Source organism: Odontomachus brunneus, unplaced genomic scaffold (genome assembly GCF_010583005.1).
Source record: "Odontomachus brunneus isolate Ranch 3 - 2012 unplaced genomic scaffold, Obru_v1 Obru_scaffold_023, whole genome shotgun sequence".
Taxonomy (NCBI): Eukaryota; Metazoa; Arthropoda; class Insecta; order Hymenoptera; family Formicidae; genus Odontomachus; species Odontomachus brunneus.
Window position 1 is genome coordinate 2,502,422 of NW_022639473.1, and position 13,770 is coordinate 2,516,191.

Consider the following 13,770-nt stretch of genomic DNA (forward strand, 5'->3'; position numbering starts at 1 on the left):
GCCCAGTGTGTGTTGTGTACGTGACTGTGTGCGTTCGTGCATTTGCGTGTATGCCCGGCTCGCTCGCTCGCTCGCTTGCACGTATGTACGTTCGCCTGTATATGGATTGATTGCACTTTACCTGTAAACTGATGTACCAAGATCCTCGCGATACCACAGCACAAGATGCACCGAGTCCCCCTCGTGAGTGGTTGATATGTCGCAGGGAAGATAGGTGGGATCTCCGACCAGTGCCACGATGTGTGATATGGGTACTAAACACAGAGACGCGTAACGGTCAGAGTTGGTTTAACCGCAAAAGGCACTTTCGCGAAATATCGTATTATCGAGCTAGAATATCGCGCCGTCTCCCGTTGACACTTGGCGATGCGGGGAAGAGACGTATGCTCGTGAAACTCGCCGCGCTAAAAGTGCATCGGAAGATCACGCCGATCGAAGTCGGCTGTAATGGATTCAGCGAGGCCGATGTTGGGCGTTAAGCCCTTCAGTGGTGATTTAAAATGACTGCACGCACGGAGAAAAGTTATCTACGGCAGCAAGAATCTGTGTACGGTAGCTACATCTCGTTGTAACATGTGAATACCAGCCAGTAAACGTATATTGACCACCCATAAAACCGATGTAGTAGCAACATAGTAAATGTTTTAGTTGCAGCAGCAAATTTTTCGTTACGGCAACGAATAATTTTCAACAAACCATGATTAGCTGCGGCAGTGAAACCTTTTCCCCGTGCGATTTTCCCCAGAGATTTCTGAATTTCTTTTTACTTTTACTATTTTCGTTGAAAATTTTTGAAAGAAAAAAGAATATAAAATATATCTAATTTATATCTGTCACGATTATTTAACTATTAAAAAATTTTAATAGTTAAATTCAAGGAGAAATTCGATATTCAAAATTCGATAATATTCGATTCGATATTTTTTCGAAACTTTTCTGAATATATAACATATCCTATAGGTTAATCGATAACGATTTTCTTTGATTAAAGTAATCGTGCGGCAAATCCCAATAAATAAAATTAATCAATCCCCAAATATATAGTCACAAATATCCATCGATTGGTGAAATTAATTATTAATCAGGTCTTGATGTGATTATACGTGGATTAATAATTAATTTCATGAATCGATTTAATTATTAGTGACTTTGGATATGACGACTGATTAATTTGGATTATTGATTTGCGCCGATTATTTCAACCAAAAATAATTCTCATTGACTTATGCTCAATCACTGATCGAGGCGTCTAATTTGCACGTTACACATCCCCAGCACGCAAATCGTTTTGTGGCGGGGCAGAATGAGGGAGAAGAATGGATTCCTTCTCGATCTCTCTGTTATTCTTTTTTCTCCGGAGATAACCGGGATCGGGATACCAATTTTGCACACGTATGTAATAAAAATGTAATTCGAGAAGCCCGTTTCGCCGCGATATGTCCGCATATTGATAAAAACGCAATTTGCCCGCGCGGCATATAAATGAATTCGTTCTATCAGAATAATCTTTCACTTTGTATGCAATTACGCATCGTGTTTGTTTCATTTTCCCGGCGAGTTTCCCTGTGATTATATTATTCGGTGATGCGTGAACGCCTGCGTAATGCGATAAGTATCAAGCTATTATTGCTACTGCTCGCACTCGTACAACCGCATGTATAATCATGTTTAATATTAGGATAAACACCTTCGTTAATTGGCATTAAATTATTTGGCAGGTATTGTGTTACACTAACGAAAATAAATCCATCGACCGCGCGTGAGTCCACGTGGTGTTTATATTTATATATTAATATGCAATGATTATGATATTAATAAAAAAAAATCTGTAAAGATCGCAGATTCGCACATGGCGATCCGCGGTTATAACGCGTTATCTGTTCCACCTACGAAATAATTTCGCACGAAGATATATAAAACCACGGCGCAATCGGCTATACGCGCGTTGCCGTTGTCGAACGTTTTCCATTCCGCTTCATAAAATAAAGGACGGAGGACGCCTGCCGTTGTAACTCGGATAAAACATCTTGCGACGTGCGAGACTGCGCGAAAGCTTTGATGCTTTTGCGCATAGAGATATGCCGCAATAAGATCGTAAAGATTCAGCGCTTGCGAGGATAAAATTCGAAGGTGATGCAACTTTACTCGCGTGCGCAGGATGCGCTCGTTTCGAAATGTGGCGAAGTTTTCGATCGAAATTAAATTATCGCTATTTATGGCAACATCTCTCTCTCTCTCTCTCCCTCTCCCTACCTGCCTGTCTCTTTCTCTTAGTGAATGCAGCACGGCGATGGGAAATTTTGAAATATTCACAAATATCCTAGTAGACATCGTCGCGAGTTCATGCACCCGCTCCGTCGTTTTGCTACGTCGATTTTCGACGACGACAATGGCGACGGCGTATCGGCCCTTTTCTCTTTCCGTATATCCGCGGTCCATTCGCCGAGATATCCGGTGTCGGAGATATCAAGGGTTCAGTCGCGTCGCGACGGGTCGTTTCATCAGGGCACCTTTTACCAAGAATAAAATTTGCGTCGGACTAAAGTGCAAAGAGCGTTCGATTGCGTCATTCCGCAGCGCGACGCGACGCGGCGCGGCAGAAATAACATTTTTTACAATTACATCGCTCGCTCGATAAAAGCGCGCCTCGTACAATACACTCACCGGCGTAACCGGGAGAAGTTGCGCGTTGCCGGTCGTTGTCATCATTGTTACTTATTCTCCGCGAACAGAAAAATCGTTCAGACGCGCAATAATCGTGCCAAGTCGCAGGAAACTGTGCGCGAACGTGCGTATGACATTTATGAGCTCACGATGTATCGCACCAATTGTCTCGGCGACGGTGTCGGTGACTTTATGATAATTGTATATTCAGCAATACGATATGAAATATTCTAAATGTTCTTCGCATATACACACGTGATATGCACGTAAATATGTGTGCGGAGAGGCAGAAAATATTAAAATAAAATAAAATTTCTTTTCCATCAAGTCCGACCTAAATGGACGGACGGTTCGTTCGCTGAAGGAAAACGCGAAGCCATGTAGACGAGTAAGCATTATCAATCGAGATTTTCCAAGCTGAGAGGGAAGAGTCACGGCGATAATTCATAGAGAAGTACATAGAGAGACAGAAAGAGGAAGAGGAGCGGATCACGCTGATGTTCGCCGATAAATCGGTCCGGTGACCGGCGGAACCGTATGTGTTCTCATAAAATCCTCGTAAATTCGGGCAAAATTAGAGTATTACGTCTTACGACCGGCTGATCGGATTAATGTCGCACGATGGTCCGTTAAATCACGGTCCTCTTTTACGGCGCGAACGGATCGCGATCGGATCTCGCGATCGCGCGGTTGCTCCGGGAACGGATTTAAAAATCGAAAATCTACAAATCGGGATTCGGAAAACGTATCTCCGCCGTGTTACGTCGCATCGCGTCACGTCGAGGACGGATCTCCAAAGTGTCGGTTCAGCACGTCGCGTTCCCATGCGACTACCGCGTTTCCTCCCCGTTTCTTTTCCTTTTTTTTTTTTTATTTTCTTCCTCTCTCTATTTCTCCCTCTTTCTTCTTCTTCCTGTTTGCCGTTCGACACATCGAAGATATCCGCGGACTAGCTGCGCGCTTTAACGGCGGATGATTTTATCGTGCCGACAGGCGAACAGTTTTGTTGCGCGTGTTCGTTGTTCGACGGCGGGTAATGGCTTTCGGTGCCATCCAAGTCGATGCTTAGGATATTTCCCTCTTTCTCCACCCCCTCGACCTTGCCCGCTCGCTCCTCCACTCTTCGGCTCGCCCTCGTATCTAGGATACTCGCGATGTGCAAGAGTGCATCGTGTCATCACGCGTCTGGTATCCAACATAAGCCCTCGCGCTCCAATGGGACTCGCAGACGGTGCATATTTTTCGCAATGCTTTTGTTACGCAATGCGTTCGTGAAAGTGCATATCGTTCCCTTCTCTCTCTCTTTACATACTTTCCAATGTACACTGTGTGCATCCCCCCATCCATCGTGACTTATAAAAATAATCGTTCCTTACCCCCCTTTATCGCCAATCAGACACCTCGCCGCGCGAGTTAATAACGAGCCAGCGACAAGATCTGCTTCGTCGCGCCGTGATCCAAATAACGCACGTCAGATTTGCGATATGCATTATTCTCCGGGACAAGACGGTATCAAGGGGACGAAAGACGCTCGCGCGCTTCCTCCGCGCGGTTTCGCCGACATATATTCGCACCCTTCCTTCCTGGCTGGCTGGCTGGCTGGCTGGCTGGTTGGCTGGCTGGCTGGCTGGCTGCCTTCCTTCCTTCCTTCCTTCCTTCCTTCCTTCCTTGCTTGCTTCGCCGCGTTCCTACGTCGATCGTTATAGTGACGTTCGAAAACACGTCTTGATGTTTCGTGCCGTATCAACGACACGTGTGCATTATATCGGCGACGTTGCAGGCGTCGCTCGCGTCATGCTGTTTGTCATATCGCGGGAAGCATGTACGTAAACGGCTGTCGTGCAGCAACGCGGCAGCGGCAACGGCATAGCAGCCAGGAGCACACCGCGGTCTGAATCGATAATATCAAAGGCGGGAGAGAGAGAGTAAGAGAGAGAGAGGGAGAGAGAGAGAGAGAGAGAGGACGTGTAGGCTTCGGACTTTGCGGTCCGCTCTGATTTGACCCACATAGAGTGCTTAACACCGGTAAATCGGATGACGTGGACGCGGCCCGGCGCGACGGGCATATCGAGTCGCACGGCGGATATTGGAGAATCGCGCGTTTCACGAGTTTTAAGTGCTATTTCCTTTTCAAGCATGGACGCCCCGCTAATTCGAGAATCGCCGGCTCGTCTCGCGCGCACGACGCTTTTACGACGCGGACGATAAAATATAGAGACTGCGGGGTGAGAATTAGTTCGTAAGAGGGCGGGCGAAGGCGTATGAGGAAGGAAGTTCATCGATCTCGCCGGCGAGCTCGCGCGCCCCGAAGAATCTCCATCGAAAAATACGGTCGGAGATATCGTACGTGCGTTTCTCTCGACGCGAGTGCCGAGAACTAATTCTCGGACGGTAAGACGAATGACTCGGATCTTCGTCGCCCCGTCGTCGAGGCGCAATACCCGCCGGTCGACTCTAATTTTGTATTGACATTGAACCGACGACTGTCGGACTCGGAGAGCAGCTATGTGCTATATACAATGGGCACGTATATACGGGCGCATTTAGCACTAAATGTGACACTAGATAACGGGATACGGGTTGATGTATCTCGTAAATTGCTTAACGCCCGCCCGGAGTCGCGCGATTTACAATGCTCCCCCGTCTGGTTGCACTCGTGCGAATGCATTTGTCACTGCCACGATGAAGAAATTCGAAAGATCACGATATACATATGTGTGTGTAGATACGGTAAAAGAATCTCAGTTTGTGCAACTGAATGGGAACCAGATGAGAAACTCGCTGACAAGAAATAATATCTCTGTTACTGTGCACATAAATATTCGTCTGAAAGGCTCGTCTACAATACGCGGCGTGAGCTTGGAGTAAGTTGGAATAAGAAATAATTTGTTTCGCTTTTACGCCTACACTCCAACTCTCCCTTGCACCTAAAGTATCTCTCTTACTTAAGAGAAATACTCGCGATGTATTAAAGTTGGAATACACACTGAGCGAAAAAAGTGGTTGAATCAATGAGACTTTGTTGGAACGAACAGAATTCGTTCAAGCAAGCATTTAGTCGATTGAATGAATTGTATAGTTGCTGTGGTGTAAGTTGTCAATCGATTCAACGATTGCGATTGGTCAGTAAATATATCAACTTATTGTTGCACTAACACATAATTTATTCAATAGATATAATATTTCCTTGAAGGCGCGTGACCGCCAATTTTCGATCCAGCTGCTTGTTTCTCAATGTAGAGCCGCAAATGAAATAAATTATTTTAATTTTTTACTCCAACTTTTATTGTACACGAACATTAAGCCGCAACGAAACTCAGTTGGGATAACTGAGAGCAATTGGCAGAGTAGAAACCTCTTCTACAAAAATGTTTCTGTTCGAGTTTTCGTCTAGTCTCCAAGTAACAGAAATTCAGTTACACTAACGAAGTTGTTTTTTCCGGTTGCGCGTGTGTTGTTTCTTGGTTACTTCGGAGCGTATTAAAATAATGTATAAAAGGGACGGTTGGCGGCGGATTAACGCGTATCAGCGCTGCGGCGAATAGCGGGCGCGAATTAAGATTATTCCGTGCTTTCACGCCCAGCTGCGCGCAACTCGAGCGTATCAGGAACCACAGTGTATCCAAGTATATTCACGTCATAGCCTTAATCCGAGAATGCTAAGCATGCACGGCAGCCGTGTTGCTCGTAATCGCGAGTACCCGAAAATTTCACAAGCTGCGATTGAGTCGCGTCCGCTTGTTCGCTTCCTCGCTCGCTCACGACGCTACCTAATGCCGCAACATCGATGCGCTTCGGTGAATGAAGCGCTCGCTCATTCGCTACGACGACGATACAAGGACGTAATGCAGTGGGGACGCGTGTATGACACGACACCGGGGGATTTCGCCGGTGAATCTCGAGCGTCCAAATTGGAAGTCGAGGAAAAATATTTCAGAGAGCACGGCTCTGAAAAGTATCCGAATTGATCAGCCACATGTCGTTAACGGATAAATAAATTATCACAGAAGCCCCGAGTGTATCCCTCTCTCTTTCTGTCTGGTATCTGACAACAGTCATGCCTGAAACTCCGTTCAATATCGATCGTAAATTATAAATGTGATCATAATATATTTTGTGAGTAATGCGATGTAAAACTTTCACGTCCGCCAGGGAGGGAAACGTACGCGAATATTTCCATGGGTGCGCGCGATCGCACGCGGCATATAAATGCACGAGTTGCCTACTAAATTCAATGCATTAGAGGAAACGCATTAAATTTACAAATACTTCATCGGCGTAAATGACGTAAGCCGTACCGCAGCGGTGCTGCCGCGAGCGTTACATCAGCCATGAAATATTCGGATCCGTTTTCCGGCTAAATACCGTTCTCGTGTCCGTAAACGTTCAGTCGTCGCTCTCTCTCTCTCTCTCTCTCTCTCTCTCTCTCTCTCCTCCCTCCCTCCCTCCCTCCCTTCCTCTCTTCCTCTTTCTCTCTTTCTCCGAGCTCCCGCGCGATGCGAATGCAGGAGGCGCAGATAAAAAATTTATTTATAATAATTGAAATGTTCCCCGCATGTGTGGAGCGTACAGTATTATTCGCTGTTTGCACAATTTCACGAATTTTGAGCGTGGATTTGTCCGTGTCGACAGTTCGCATCGATACATCATAGATGCGCTCTTGAATAAACTATGTGCAGGGAAAGCGGATTTTTTGCACACTATCCGATCGACCATTTGTTCGTGGTTTAATATGTGTGGACTCGGCTTTGACATGTTATTTAAACGCTATGTAGTATTACGTGCGCGATGTACTTTTAATTACGCCCCGTCGCGAAAAAACGCCCAATGCGAACGATCGATTCACACTGACGCGATTTTTACTTTCTGAAAATCTTTCTCTCTCTTTCTCTCTGTCTCTTACTATTTATCTACCTTTCTCTAGCGAAAAGAGTGCTTTCTCTGCGAACTCGCCTGTTTCTTGAAATTTTAGTCGAAGACGGGCCGACGATCCTGGAGATGACGCGATGCATTGAGAAACCCCTCGTCGGCTGAATGAAGCAAAACTAGTCCATTGTTTTCTAGCGCTATATAAAATCAAACGCGCCCCGAGCGTACACTTTAATGACGAACAAGTGAAATTGCCATTAAGGGGATGCTGAAGCTGAAAACTTTACCGACAGAACACTGATATTTTTCTGTAAAGTTTACGTCGTATTGGTTACATAGAATTACAAATACTTTTACGCAATGAAAGTACGTAAAATCATTTGTAAATAAATAGGAGCATTGCTCGATATATGATGTAAACGAATAAAAAATTTTTAATGTAAAATAATCAAGCTGTTAGTTAGCGTAATATTTGTCTAATCCAAAAGTTCCGCAGCTTGTATATATTGAAAGTGGATGCTCCAAACAGAAAAATTTTGAAGAACATTGCTCTACTTCCGCATATGCATTTGGAAGCTTAAAAATATCGAAAAAGTTTGCAGAATGATTATCACACATATATAGTTAGGTTTTCTGTTGAATATGGTAAAACAAAGTAACACACATTGATGTAAGTTTTGTATATACAAGAAATACAAAAAGGATAACGTGATTATGTTAGTGACGATCGTCTCTACATTATCGACACTGTTCGAGTTCATCATCGACTCCAGCATCCCCTTAATGTCGCGTGATAACGTTTTTCAATTTCGCCTCAGCTTTCTCTCTCTCGTTCTCGCGCGTGAAAACGTTCTACTTACAGCTTTTGAAGCGTTTATAACTTGTGGCCACATTCATCTGCCGTGTTAGTTTAGCAGCGCTGTGCGCGACATTGATTAGTGCACAGCACGACGTGAAATGAATGAAGATAAGAAGACGAACGCGGAGACCGTCATATCGTTGCGCATTCATCGATAGCACCCGCGCGGATTTTAATCATGAGGATGACGTTTCAGATTAACGAGCTCGCGGAATGTCACACGGCGTGTTCCGTTTCGTCAAAATTACATTTGTAATCCGCCTCTGTTAATTGAAAGATATGCGCGCGCGAACGTTCACCGGTGCGCCCTTTTGCCCGTCCATACAAGCATCTCAATAATTTCTGCTCGTTACATTACGTCGAAATTTAATAATTGCCGCCCGTGACCACAATGCGTCGGCCCATTTCGATTATTATCGCGCCAACCGAGGGATATTAAAACCCGGCGCGCGTTTGGTAAAGGGAAGCCACGTTCCTGCCGCACCCGCCGAAGTGCGATTTATTAATCCAATCACATTGAGAATTCGATTTGCTATCGGAAACATTGACGAAGTCGGCCGAGGGACTCGCCATGGCGCCGCTCGTCTGACACGCGAGCGCGCCGGACTTATTTAATGACCGGCTTATCTCACCGGCATCGAGCTCCGATGCAGGAAATAAGCCCGCGCCATTTCATCCCGGATATATCCTGCGCGGAGGCGGATGATGCCGGAGATCGTGAAAGCGCGTCCTCGGTCACGGCGCGTCCTGAGGGATCTGTCCTTCCTATCCCCGGCCACGACCGCCGTTGGTTTTGCCAATGTAAATTGACTTGTCAATTTGCACAATGCATAGCAATAAGCGGCAGGCTGATGTAGCACGTGCTCGGGTTTGCGAGGTCTTCTTGGTTTCACGGACGAGAGATTCCATAATATCTATCTCCCACTCGGAGTCCCGGCGGTATCCGCGAAAGAAGATCCGGCGGGCCGACGCTGCCGAGCTAATTCTTCCGCCCTTTCCGCCCTTTCGCGGTACGTGCGTACGAAAAACCGTCTCATCAATCGCATACGGCGCGACAGGATTGTGTCAGCCGCTGCTCGCTTGCCGATCACTCGCGAGCCTTGGTTCACCTTCAGCCATGTGATCGTCACTTAGTCACTCGATCGTGAAACGTCATGCGATCATTCGAAGCGAGTGAACGAGCGCTCGGACGAATTGATATATTCGCGGACCGTTTTCTGCTTCCTCCGTCATTATCGTGCATATGAAATCTTGCGATTTACATTTGTCGCGTACGAGAAGCTACGGGATGTATTTGTACACGTCGGCACACGGTGTAGATTGGTGTTGCGTGCACGCTACAGGATCCAGATATTGTTTCACCGGTTCGCTGCTACATCTGAGCCTTTGATTATGCTCGTGATTAAAACACCCGATATAATGTCATTGCGAACGGCGTACGTTATTATTCGGGAAATTACATAGCGAGAGGGTTTAATTGGTTGATTGCAGGCGTGGTCGCCATCTGGCTCTCTCTCCATAGAGAATGTCTGGGTGTCTGAATTTAGATATCCGACCATTTGTGCGCAGATATACAGAGAACATGTTATAGATTTTTTTTTCATCAAATTTTTTGCAATTTTACTATGTCTCTGTTAGTGCAGTAACATTTACTATAAAATCTTCTCTGTATAATACTCGTTGAACTAAATAGAAAAGTCCTCTGCCAATTTGCAAACTACAATAAATTTTGAAATTTCGATTAAAGAAAATTGATCAATTGATGCGCACGATACGGTGGGATGACACATTCTTCACTTAACGAATTTTTCATCCAAATCAAAGTCAATTTCCCATTGTTATCATTTTCCTTATCTTTTAAATTGCACTTTATACTCGTGCGAAACACAAAACTGACGCTTCAGTTATAGATTTGAATTCATTGGTTTTCAATGTAGTTTAATGTGAACTTTAACATAAACGCAAAAACCGGCGTCTCTTGTAGTTACACGAGCGCGCTATTTGATTCTTGTTTCATCGAGGGACTATTGCACATCCATCGGGAGCGCGGTGATTTTCCCTTTCCAACAGTTTTTGTTTCAAATCGCTACGACGTCTACAAATGGAGCTATTGACATTTGTATCGATCCGCGCGCTCGATCGGCCGGCGTCAACCCTTTTGCGTTTGGCGTAGGTTATGGCGTGACACGCTGATGCAAACAGTGGCCGCATTCCGCGAGGCTATTTTGGGAAGCGATACCTCGTGTAACGGGACACAGCGATCGCGGGCTATCCCCACTCCGCGACCCAAGGACGGAACAAGGCTGGTCGCTCCGTTCATCATTATTTCACTTTAGAAGAAGATGGCAAGCAAACGTAGTAGGTCGACGCGACTACAGGTGGCATGCTCAGTCTAGTCCTACCGTCAAGCCGAAGCCTAGTGCTAAGGGCCGTGGCACACAGAAAAACTTAAGCAGTAAGACGTAAACAGTAAGCAAATTGACCAATCATAGTCGTTGATTCTTGGACCGTAAGAAGAATCAATGACTGTGATTGGTCAATTTGCTTACTGCTTACGTTTTACTGCTTAAATTTTTCTATGTGCCACTAGCTTAAAGGCCATCACACACAAAATTCCGTAAGAACTTAAAACGTAAGCGTAAAGAAATCGACCAATGCCAGTCGAGCACTCGGCTCTTCGTAACCTCTTCTTTATTAAGAAGAGCCGAATACTCGATTGGGATTGGTCGATTTCCTTACGCTTACGATTTAAGCTCTTACAGAATTTTGTGTGTGATGGCCTTAAGAGCCTTCGCACATAAATTGCCGTAACCATAACCATAAGAGCTTCCGCACAAGAACATCCGTAACATGTTAAGTTTACGGATGAACTTGTACGTTGGTTCTAATACGTAAACTTAAACTGAAGAACCAATCAGAATATTGCTATAGATTTATGTATTCCGAAAAACTATAAAAGCGACTTTAGGAGCAAGTTTTATCTTACGCAGAAATGACTAAATTTCAATTGGTTGAAATTCAGTTAGTCGTGAAGCTCGGCAGCTGAGCGGCAGAAGCAAAAAAAGCCTATAAACTTTGAAAATCGTTTCGAAAGTGCAAACAGCCATCTGGCCAAATTTCAAGCAGTAAAGTGAAGGAATAATTATCGTGGTTGTTTGCAAAATATTAAAAAACTCTGTTTCGTTTTCGTTCAATTCCATGACTTTAACCGCACACGAGTATTTCCCCAACGTCAATAAAAAGTATATACAATGAAGAGGCTATGAAGAGATAAAACTTGTTTTACATCTCCACAGAGAAGAGCGCGTTCCGCTCTCCTCTGCTCCATTCTCCATCGCTCCCTTATTGGACGGGTGATATTCTGTCAAAATATTTTCCATCCAAGCGTGTATTTCATTTTTCTTGGCCGAACTTAATTTCTCGAAGACGTCGATACTGTCGGCCCCCGAGAGCATTTCTCACTAAACAATCTCCACCGAGCGCGTCGCGCTCTCTTATTCCGTCCGTCACTTTGCCAGACGTTTCTATATTCCTCGATATATTCCCGCCATTTCGACTCGCAAACGCATGCCGTTCGATACATTCGTGCTGTTCACACCAATCTACCTACGGGTGCGTGACTGTACAAAAGCATCTTTAGGCACGTTATGTTAATAGCATCTACCCACTAGTTACGCAATGTAGCTCTCGCGAATTACAACCAGTTAATTTCATTTGCAGCCGTGCCATGTATCGACAGGACAAAAGTCTCACACGGTCAATTATTATTTTACACGAAGTCCTTCTCTCTCTCTCTCTCTCTTTCTTTCCCTCTCTCTCTTTTTCTCTCTCTTTCTCTCTCTCTCTCTCTCTCTTTCTCTGTGTGCGACTCATGCGAGTGAATTATACACCGGGTACTCGTTAGACATAACGAATGCACGAGCGATATGAATAACAGTAAAGCGTTGGGAAAGTTAATATAAATCTCGACTAATGTCGAAGCTCTCTCTCTCTTTGATAAAGCGAAAGCTGCGCGGGACACACGGCACTTATTTCTACCGCTACCTTTGCGATCGCGCAACCGAAGCCACTCGCTTTTTTCTCGTTTTTCTTTTTTTTTTACGCCGGAACAGAATCCCCTTAAAGGGGAATCTCCGATATATATACACTTTCATTCGTATTCATTTTAATTATCCGCCGGCGGGTACATCCGCGCTGCGGAAGACCGGACCGACATCGGCGATTTTCCCCGGGTGCGGAGCACACATGCGAGCACGCGTTACCGCGCAACTTATTTATCAGTCGGAATATTTAATGGCGGATCAAATTATTCATGCATGTCATATCGAGAACAATAACTGCCGGCGCGGCAGAGTCGCCCCACTGTTGCTGTCATTCTTCATTTATCTGTAACACGCTCGCGCGTCCACTAAGCTCCCCCGATCAGAGAGGCGGTCCGTATATTTCCGCGGCATTAACGTCACGCTGGATACTTTGGATATTGCGGCGGGTTTCACCCATTAGCACGCGTCATGTTTGGCAGTTACAAACGGAGTGTCTTCCTTTTCTCGTTCGAGGAAAACCTGCGTTGCGAATGATTGTGAGTGCAGGCTGACGTTGCCGCGAATATAGTCGCGTTCCTTTTTCTCGAGAGGAAACATGACTCTACAGGTTTGTTAATATGTATTTTTTACAATAATAATATTGTGTTAATGTGTATTTTTTATAATAATAATATTGTACAGTAAATAAGTAAATAAAGTTATTATTATTATTATCGATGCAGCGCGAAATCCGAGCGCTTCTGTTTATTACTGTGACACGTGTCTACAATTGCTGTCTCTCTCTCTCTCTCTCTCTCTACCTCTTTCTCTCTGGGTTGCGCGCCGATATCGCTTTCCTACCCGCGATCTGTATAAAATTAGCTCGACGTCACCAACGGTGAAATGTGTTGCTTATAATGTTATTACGTAATTTTATAGTTATTGCATGCTTTCAAGCGCGTAATGCCTCTCGCACGGTATATTTACACGATGAAATTATGCCATCGCGATCATCGGCGACGCGCGTACACAACGGCACAGGCACAAATCAGTGACATGATAGCGAACTGTTATTTTTGCATAGGTATCCTACGCATGACTGACGTTGATTAATCGCACGTGCCGCGGCCGATCTCACCGTCTCTGTGCAGCGATAATAATTGATCATTTGGCGATAATTGGATAACGCGCGTCTGCTTCACCGAACGTTTAGAGCTGCGATCCTGTGCGTTAATTGTTTTCCGTTCTTTTCTCTTTTTCCCTTCCTCCATATTTCTCTCTCTCTCTCTCTCTCTGTCTTTCTCTCTCTCTCTCTCTCTCTCTCTCTCTCTCTCTCTCTCTCTCTCTCTCTCTCTC

General features: G+C 45.1%; 2 protein-coding genes across 5 annotated transcripts in view; one reads left to right on the forward strand and one right to left on the reverse strand.

Annotated features, from left to right (window-relative positions):
* LOC116842249 (hemicentin-1-like) overlaps positions 1-13,770 on the reverse strand; it is a 328,593-nt gene that overhangs the window by 91,446 nt on the left and 223,377 nt on the right. For all 3 annotated transcript variants that reach the window (XM_032811171.1, XM_032811172.1, XM_032811173.1), the window contains one exon: positions 122-254. In XM_032811171.1, coding sequence (XP_032667062.1) covers positions 122-254 — 133 coding nt within the window. The remainder of the gene's footprint in view (positions 1-121; positions 255-13,770) is intronic.
* Positions 1-13,770, forward strand: part of LOC116842254 — a 206,615-nt gene that overhangs the window by 85,983 nt on the left and 106,862 nt on the right. The window lies entirely within an intron of this gene.